The 10,327-nt window shown below is 34.8% G+C and overlaps 1 protein-coding gene across 1 annotated transcript in view; it reads right to left on the bottom strand.

Moving 5' to 3' along the window:
- Positions 1-2,326: 2,326 nt before the first annotated feature.
- Positions 2,327-10,327, bottom strand: part of LOC135214728 (uncharacterized) — a 768,750-nt gene continuing 760,749 nt past the window's right edge. The window contains exons 9-11 of the mRNA XM_064249066.1: positions 7,829-8,062; positions 7,421-7,565; positions 2,327-3,144 (exon numbers count right to left, since the gene is read on the bottom strand). Of these exons, the coding sequence (XP_064105136.1) occupies positions 3,018-3,144; positions 7,421-7,565; positions 7,829-8,062 (506 nt within the window). The 3' untranslated portion in view covers positions 2,327-3,017. The remainder of the gene's footprint in view (positions 3,145-7,420; positions 7,566-7,828; positions 8,063-10,327) is intronic.

Raw genomic sequence — 10,327 nt, forward strand, 5'->3', positions numbered from 1 at the left:
ACTCTCTGTTTATCACTATCAAAGACTTTGACGGGCTCATCCTACACTTCAATTGAGTATCTGCGTATGTGAGGTATGCAGATTGGCCGTGAATCTGACATCTTAGGGAAGCCTTGCCTAAAACAATAGGGAGGAATCCATTGTAAATTTGTATAGAGGCTTGAGCAGCTACTCCCTAAAGAACGGAAGCATAGATGCAAAGCAGAGCAAGATAGTTAACAGGTTCAACAGCCTTTGACATTAGTCTCTAAAGATTTTATACTCTAATTGATTAATGTGTAAGAAAAAGCAATCAATTTGCTTTATCTATCAATATTGCAGTTTATGATCAGAAGAAAAAACACTCAGAATGGGTGTTACTTTCTGAGTTTAATTCAAGTTCTGTTTAATTTTTCATTCACTATACCAACACACCATTACACTCATGTTATGCAATGACTCACCTGGTTAAGGGTGTTAGAAAAAGAAATCATGCAGTATTGAAGGTCCGTACAACATCATGCAGGAGATGCAACAACATTCTAAAGAGCTGACTTATTGATTTTTATTGTAGCTTCTACCTGAAAGGAGAGGAAAAAGGTGTAAAGCACCTCACAAGAATTTCAGCTAATGCTTCCCAGTACCTTTACAGGCAGTCCCCATGTTAGTCGCATCAGGTTCGGGTTAAGTTGCTCCAGACTAAGGCGCTTGCCTCATGGCACTGTTAACCTGCTATATGGTGTTGTAAACCGGACAGCGCTGTTTCTATTTATTCCCATTATAATTATGATGATTCGGGTTAAGGCGATTTTTAGCTTACAACGCCCTGACTGGAACGGAACCCTTGCCATAACCCGGGGGACTGCCTTTTCCAATAAATCTTTTTTTTTTGAATTGAGAGAGGAGAAAGAAGAAAGGGAAAAGAGAGAGAAGGAATGATTTTTGAGAGGTAGAAAGAGAGAAGAGACCAGGAGAGAGAGAGAGAGAGAGAGAGAGAGAGAGAGAGAGAGAGAGAGAAACTGATATCTTTAATACTTAAACCTTCTGAGAAAAATATGGCTTCATTTAACAGCCTGGTGTGTGAAATCCCACTCAAATCTTCAACGAATCCAGAACAACAGAGTAATGGTGATACTGCAAGTAAATATTTTCAAGGGAAGTGACAACAGAACTGCGACTGTTTTCGGAGCGATGGACCCACCAGTGTAAATCATGATGAATTAAAAGATTGTTTTACTAAATATCCGATTGTCTACTACAGAGGCTGCATCCCACATACAAAGACTTACGTATTCTTCGATAAACCAGTAATATGCTTTATTTGAATGACTGTGTAAGTACACAACACACATATATACACACAAGCATATATACATACATCCATACATACGCACAAACACACATCTATGTGAATATATTATAACAAAACTGGATTCAGTGAATTTACTTACCTGACTGATAGGTGACAGTCAGCTGATCATGGCAAACGAGATAATTTAATGAATTAAACAGAAATCATATCCTAGCAATAATAATAATAATAATAATAATAATAATAATAATAATAATAATAATAATAATAATAATAATAATAATAAAGGTTTTTAATTTCATAACCAGGTGAACAGGGATGCGAGCAGAGATGTCAAACGAAGCCTATTACTTTGTGAACTCGGCATACCCTATATTCTCTAGACCTTGCCTATATGTACAGTCAAACGCCGATGAAGCTTCGGCCCATAAGCAGGCCACCAGGACTTCTTCAGCCACACGATCAATCAGGGAACTATATATATTCGTCGTTCAAATAGCTTATTATGAAGAGTCGAGCTGTCATGCCATGAATTATCGTTAAGTGAACAACAGATAAAAAACCAAGAATATAACGCACTGGGAATTCAAAATATATCTTTGTCGATATTACCGGTAAATTATTAAAATGCAATGCCATAACTTCAACAAAACACAACTGCGTCATATAAAACCTAAGAATTTTATGAAGTCACGGAAAATTAACAGACCCTCCAAGAGGAAAGCACATTTCAGGTGCAATATTCACAATTTATATATATTATACATATAACTATATAATTACTATAATATATAATATAATATATTAATATATATATATATATATCTATATATATTATATATATATTTATAATATTATAATTATATATAATGTATATACATACACACGCACGCAAATTTATATATGTATATATATGCATATACTATATATGTATATATACATACATACATACATACATACATACATGCATATATATATATATATATATATATATATATATATATATATATATATATATATATATATGACCCTTTATCTTTCTATATTTATACACTGTTAATATATTAGTGGAACTTGCATCTAATATCATGAGGTAAAGGCATAATATACAGTCTACGGAAGAACAATACTTCGTATGTGCACCATGACATCTTCTGGTCAGACTTTGTTCTAACATCCAAAGAGAGCGAGAATCAATGTTCACTTTCTTGTAAAAGATATGAGCTTTTGTTGCAAGAGTTTTCAAAGTCTTCGTTCAAGTGACATAGGCTTATTACGTTCACTTATTTGCACTACAGGAACACCTTCTGCATTTCCTTTTCCAAAACAACTGCAACAAATTCCAAGGAGCTTTCAAGATCAACAGAGAAACCGTTATACATTCTTTTGTCTTCTCACTCTCGCTTCTTCCTCTCAGAACTGTTTTTCGTCAACACAAAACTTGACATTCAATATTCCTCTCATTGTTTTCCATTTCACTTTCGAGCGCATTTCACCAAGAGCGTCACTGAATTTCAAACTGCAGGGGTGACATGCGCTCTTACAATACACAACAACTACAACAACACTCAGCGAGTTTTGGCACGTCCAGTTCCTTCACCGTTCTGGTAAACTCGCATCCTTGCAAGTGAAATCTTTTAACCGAGATGAGTATCTCTGCAGGCACTGTAAGTTCAGCAGTGAGGCCACAGTCACTTATAGATCGTTCGGTTGTCACTTTTCATTTCTAATATATTTCTACTTCACATAAGACCAGAGAGAAGACTCTGTGCCAACGGTTGGCAACCCCTCCTGCTTTGATGTAGACGTACCGCCCCTCAATCGGCTGCGGACACTCAATGTGGACGCGTTCTCTGCAAATATAAACAACGGGATATTAAGCACAAGAAACAAGTCTGGTCTTTGGAAATGATCATACGATTATATATATATATGTTACATAAAAGGGGAATAGATTAAGATAATATTTTAATATGCCATTGTGATGTGATGTGCTATGAGTTTCTTGGAATAAAGAGAATCATCATTTAACTTCCCTAGAGACTGTTCGAGGTGATGAGATTAGGAATGCTGACATGTCTTTTTGAGTGGCGTGCATGTTCTGTCGCTGTGGGCGATCGCAGAGGTGACTTATGTAACTAGTTCTAGGCAGTTACCTGGGGTGTGGACAATGGGTGTGAGTTTGTGCGTACGTGCGAGCTTTTCCCTTACATATGAGTGTTAAGTAACCAAGAAGGGGAGATCCTTACAGAGATGTGAGGAGCCCAGATGGCTTCTTCGAAAAGTATCTTTGTTATTAAGTGATAGTGCATACAGTGTTGAATGGGTAAGCATATTTATTTGGGCCAAAGTTGTGGCTGGATTGTATTTGAATATTTATTTCAGAGATGTTTTATTTCATATGATTTTTTATTTTAATCTTATGCTTATCAAGATGTTCTCCTGTCTTCTAACAGGCGATTCTGGAGAAGGGGGATTGATCTGAGATAAGGGGGTATTGAATATGGTGACTTTCTATGGTGTACTGACTATGCTGACTGTGCCTTATGTTATGGCTAAACCAATGTTAGTTATTTGATTAATTACCGAGGGTTATCTGAGTTATTTGGACTTTGAGTTTAACATTTTCCATTTAAATCCATTCCTGTTAAGCAAACCTGAGTTAATTTAGTTAATACTTTGCTTTTAAATAAATGCATATTTTTGTAAGTTCCATGTCTGATTTGATGATCTTAGATAATGGAGGGGGGAGGTGTGTCGAGAGAGAGTTATTTTTTAGGAAATCAGAGAGGGAGAGAAACAGGAAATAACAGAGAGAGGGAGAAAGATTGTTGAAAAAAAATAAAAAATAGAGAGAGAAGATAGAGATAAGAGAGAGAGAGAGTTGCCTTAGGCGCTCTGGTCCATTGCTACCTTTTAAAATAGAAGAACGAGATTTATAATCTCGTTATTATATATATGAGCAAAAACTAAAACTATAACTTTAATGGGCTTGTTGGTTTATGTTTACGACTACAGATACTTGTAAAATAACAATGTGGAATGTGAAGCAGACATTCACCTAAAAATCTATTGATCATGTATGAATAAGGAACTGTAAAGAAACCCATGATTATATCGAAGAATTTGACGTAACTGAACAGGCTACGATGAAGTTTAAGGACCTATTCTAGCTCTAACATTCATAAATATGCTGAATTCAGGTACAAGTGACTGGAACTAAAATAGACCCATACGAACCATTGTCACATCTATTGAAAGTTATCATTTGATTTTTTAAATACATATCTTTGCCAAAAGAGGTGATACAACACCTGACGATGTTAGGGTAAGTATAAAACGCTAGGAAAATTTATATAAATTCGACAGATATGTTTGGAATGAAATAGAATTTATTTTTTCCATTATGTGATTTCTTGTGGCAATCTCATTCTAAGTATTATGGAAAGGCAAGAGAGTTCCTAGTAAATGGTTGTGGACAACCCTGAGTGCAGGGAAATCAGTGTGCATGACACATGAGCCCTTTCACATGAGGCCAATGGCTACTGCATCTTCCCTCCTGTGGAACACCAAAAAATAATAATATTCTTCCTACACTGCATGGAGGGAAGATCAACAGAGTCCTAGATACATAGATTTGCAATCTCATATCCTGCACTATTTGATGCAAATAATAGAAAAATGAGTTACTGGTTCTTGAGATTTTAAATATACATAGGTCTGACATAGAAAGTAGGAAGAGCATGCTTTACTTAAGGAAAGAATGCTACATGCTGTGGCACTGACTGACAGTGGTGAAAGAACATTCTTAGTAGGAATGGGAAGGTGATCATGTCTTGGATATCTGAAAATTCTAGATCTTGGAAAATTTTATGCAAAGATAGCGAGGGCATCGTGGACAGAATGGAATTCTTAGAACAAATAACTCAAAGTCTCGTAAATCTTTGTAGATATGTTTGGAAAGGGCCTTGATTGCAGGAAAGACATTGCCAAATTCCAAAAATATGATTTAAACTGGGGAAAATGAAAACAGTGTAGCAAATAATTTGATAAAGTATATGTATCTACAGAGTAGATGGAAGAACAAGCTGATGGGAGCTAACTGTCTGTAGAATAGCAAGCAGTATATATGATCATTATTTGGTTCAAGTGAAAGTTACGGTAGCTGGAGGCTTCAAGGAGAAGGGTAAAATATAGCAGTACAGGTAATCAAGACAAATGAGGAGAGCATATAAAGTAAAAGGGATGATTAAATATGGGTTAAGGATTATAAGACACGACTGTAAAAGTACACGAAAAATTGGTTAAATTCAAGGAGACTGTCACTAGATAGAATGGACAGGGAACGTTTGAATTTTTAGGATGGTGGAAAGAAGGAATAAACAGAGCGAGTAGCGGGATAAGCCAATACGTATGAGAAGAGAAAACAGCATAGTGTGAGATGGAATTCCTAAACAGGAGGGTGCATTATGCATAGGAATGCAGGTGGATGGATAAGGTGGTAAGTGGAACACTATTTATAGAGAAACGGCAGGCATGTAAAAAAAATGTGGATCATGGGTAGAGGGAGGTGAGCAATGGGAGACTAAGCTGTTATACAAGGAGAGAGAGAGAGAGAGAGAGAGAGAGAGAGAGAGAGAGAGAGAGAGAGAGAGAGAGAGAGGTCAATGACTGAATGAAAATCAGAATACAGGATGACAATGGAGATATAACATTAGTCTGTAAACAATGCACTGCTGGATGAATGGAGTGAATACTTTTGCCGATATGTTGAAATGGAAGACAGAAGAGAGCCAAAGCTGAATGAAGCAAAGACGGAAGGGTTGGTGTAGTCTTGAGCTGGAGGGATAACGACTGAATTGCTAAAGTCTGTTGGTGAAAGAGTGACTCGAGATTTTAAACGAGGGAATTAAGGTATTTCTGGATAGGGGTAGGAGAATGGCTGTGACAGAAAGAATGAGAAGAATATCTACTCATTCGTATGAACGGCACAATACAGATTTTCAATAAAGTGGAACTGATGACAGAGGAATTGATAAAGGGAGGACCAGTGTGGGTTTTAACAAGGAGGAAGGCGTATGGAGGAAGTGTTTGTTACGAAACTGTCATGCGAAGAGTTTAAGGGTCTGCTAGAAAAGGTTTGTAATAAAAAGTATGGAGAAATAATGGCGGAGGGGGGGGGGGGGGGGTTGGATTATCGATGATACATGGCATCAAACTGTTGAAGGTAGTTAAAATTTGTCACGTTGAAAAGAAAGCATGTGTTAGAACTTGTGAGTGGGAGAGTGACAGGTTTGGTGCACAACTCTTGTGCACTTTTACTGCAAATAATACCTAGTTTTGTGGCCCAGCATTATTGAAACATGTCTTCAAAAGAATCTGACACTAAAAATCATAAATGGCGTTAAATTCTAAATACAATTTAAAATAGTATTCAGGTGATCTGATGACAGTCTGTCAAATCTCAGTAGTGGTCTTAGTGGAGGAATAAGCTGTTTCCGAGAGGTGGTTGGCATTCGAGGAAAACTTTGGCAGAAATTTATACCTAGAAACTTTTATGTAGAGGTTTATCCCAATTGTTTTGTTTGAAAACGTTTGCTTGTAAAGCTCTAATTCTAACACAAGTACTCGTGGTAAATTTATGAAAGACATCAACGAAAAAAGGGTCTTTTTAGGAAAAGAGAACTAAGACTTCAGGTGAAACCTTACTGCACGCTACTCAAGCAAGAAACAAAACACTGGAAAATTCTATGAAATTCTTCTTCAAAGATTTCACAGAATATTGGTAGGTCCCACAAGATAGAAACCACCATTTCATTTCACCATCTAGCAACATTGCCAAACAAAGTACCGGTGCCTTCCTCTCCACAGGTCTAAAAGACAGGCTGAAGTCATAAGCTTGCATTGCAGAAATGAAGCTCTCAAGCGCCAAGAAAATGCAAGCCGGTCATTTACCGGCACGGGCTCTGGACTCGAACAGCAAGCCAAACAGAGAGTTCTATATTCCATGTCTACATCATGTTTCCATCTCTACTGGGAACGTTTCAGGAAAATAGTCAAATTACACGAGTACTTAATAATAACAATAATAAAAGTATGTAGTAAAAATGTATATACGTATATGCATACCTGAAAAGTGCATTATTAAGTCTAGTGACGGAGGCGCATTTTTTGTGGTCTTGTGAATTGGGAGCGTCTAGCCTTGCTTGGTTTTCGACATATACTGTCAGTCGATCTAAACCAAAGACATAATCGCGATACAATGTTTGCTGGTCTGTGGAAGAAAAAAAGGGCAGAAAATTAGCATCAATCATGTTGAAAAGTAGTCGATTCCTTCCATTGCTTTTGAATTATTTAACGAGAAACAAAAGTCCATTCGACTGAAGTTTCCCGCAAGGCTTAGTGACAGCTATTTTACCGAAAATCGGTTTCTTATCTATCTTTTTTCTTGCTGAACGAGGACAACTTTAGAAAACGTGAAAAAGAGTACAAATCATAACAGATAAAAGGACAAAAAATGTCAACTTGTGAACTCACCTTGTCCTCTGCCTTGCCAGGTGAGGATGACGACCCCTCTTACCCTTCTCTTCTTGCCCAGGGCAACACTCCACACTGGCTCATCGACTAAGTAATTGTCAACAATGGCGCAGGACCTCAGGCTCGTGTCCTTCTGCCCGTCGACGGCTAAACTAGCCGGACCGTAGTCCCACCCAGACCACTGGTGCCTCTTGTCGTTAACCCACGTCTTCCCTTTGTACGCCAAGTTCTCAACTGAAAGAGAATCATTTAAAAGTATCTTCTTTTCTTCACAAAACCTACGAATAGGGAAGGGAACAAAAGACATTGCCAATTAGAACATTGCTCATAATGAAAGGTCCAAATATATATATATAGGGCGATAAAATCCATGATTTAAATTTTTTTTTTTTCGGTGCTGAGTCTTGCTGCCATCTTTTACACACCACACACACACGTGTGTGTGTGTGTGTGTGTGTGTGTGAAAGATGGCAGCAAGAACTCCAGCCCGAAAAAAAAGAAAAAAAAAAAAGAAAATTTAAATCATGGATTTTATCGCCCTATATATCTGTATTGGGACCTTTCATTATGAGCAATGTTCTAATTGGCAATGTCTTTTGTTCCCTTCCCTATTCGTAGGTTTCCAATAATTCCCAATAAGATATTATACCATTTTCACTTTTAAAAAAGTACCTATTACTGTTGAATAAAGATATCCCCTTTTTAATTGGAAACTATTATACGTAAATTTTCATTAGAGTAAATTATATCCTGACTGGAAATAATTGATGAGGTCAGTGTAATATGATAGAAAGTGCAATTCATCTATTTTATTTTTGTAAGAGATGTAGACGCATATTTGATTGGTTCTTCAGGAGAAGTGAGGCTATTTGTGGTTTTAAGGTTTGTGTATTTTTATTTAAATTGTAAAGCGATAAAGAATATATGCATCTTATCCCAGTGCTCTTATATTACAACTGTGGTCATGCAGAAACACAAAATTTATTGCCTGAAAGTATAAAAGACCGAGTAAGAATGAAATGCATGCAATACAAAAATGACCTAAAATAAAATTTTGGTAATGCTAATAAGAATCTTTTGAAGAATCTAATTCATTATATTACTGTAATTTTCTATTTAGTACAACTAAGTCATGCTAATTTCATTGTAAAAAACTATTGTAAATATTGTCTGTATATATTATTATATATATATATATATATATTTATATATATACATACATAATATAACATATATATATATATATATATAATAGTATATTATATATATATATATATATACATATATATATATATATATATAAATTATATAATATATATACTATTATATATATATATATATATATTATATATATATATATATATATATATACACATATATATATAATATATATATATATATATTTAACCATATATAATATATATATTATATATATATATATATATATATATGTATATATGTATGTATATAATATATATATATAATATATATATATATATATATTTTATATATATATATAATATATACAGACAATATTTACAATAGTTTTTTACAATGAAATTAGCATGACTTGGTTGTACTAAATAGAAAATTACAGTAATATAATGAATTAGATTCTTCAAAAAATTCTTATTAGCATTACCAAAATTTTATTTTAGGTCATTTTTGTATTGCATGCATTTCATTCTTACTCGGTCTTTTATACTTTCAGGCAATAAATTTTGTGTTTCTGCATGACCACAGTTGTAATATAAGAGCACTGGGATAAGATGCATATATTCTTTATCGCTTTACAATTTAAATAAAAATACACAAATTTTAAAACCACAAATAGCCCCAATTCTCCTGAAGAACCAATCAAATATGCGTCTACATCTCTTACAAAAATAAAATAAATGAATTGCACTTTCTATCATATTACACTGACCTCATCGATTATTTCCAGTCAGGATATAATTTACTCTAATGAAAATTTACCTGTATTAGTTTCCAATTAAAAAGGGGATATCTTTATTCAACAGTAATAGGTACTTTTTTAAAAGTAAAAATGGTATAATATCTTATTGGGAATTATTGGAAACGCATAGGACAATCTATACATGTATCTACTCCATCCAAAATAATACTATAATAAGCAATTGGATGGTTACCTACTAAACCTTCTCGTACTTCTCTGGGTATCAAATTCACCAATCTTAGGGAAGTATAGTGTAATAAAAAATATTGTACACCTTTACTACCTACATAAATTTTCAGAAAAGTTGATTAATAATGCAAGGCTTTGGTAACACAGTCCAAATTATTCAAACCTCCTTCCCTCTTTTTCTATACACAGTAGTTATTTTCACTGGTTCATATCTACCATTCCATAAATATTTGAAACATCTTCTCTATCAACTTCCCGTTACTATGGCTTAAAGGATATATGAGGCCAACATACCAAAGTATTGCTAGTAAGCAGGTATGAATATAAGCAGACCTTTGAAAGGTTGTTCTTTT

Source organism: Macrobrachium nipponense, chromosome 46 (assembly GCF_015104395.2).
Source record: "Macrobrachium nipponense isolate FS-2020 chromosome 46, ASM1510439v2, whole genome shotgun sequence".
NCBI classification, from domain to species: domain Eukaryota; kingdom Metazoa; phylum Arthropoda; class Malacostraca; order Decapoda; family Palaemonidae; genus Macrobrachium; species Macrobrachium nipponense.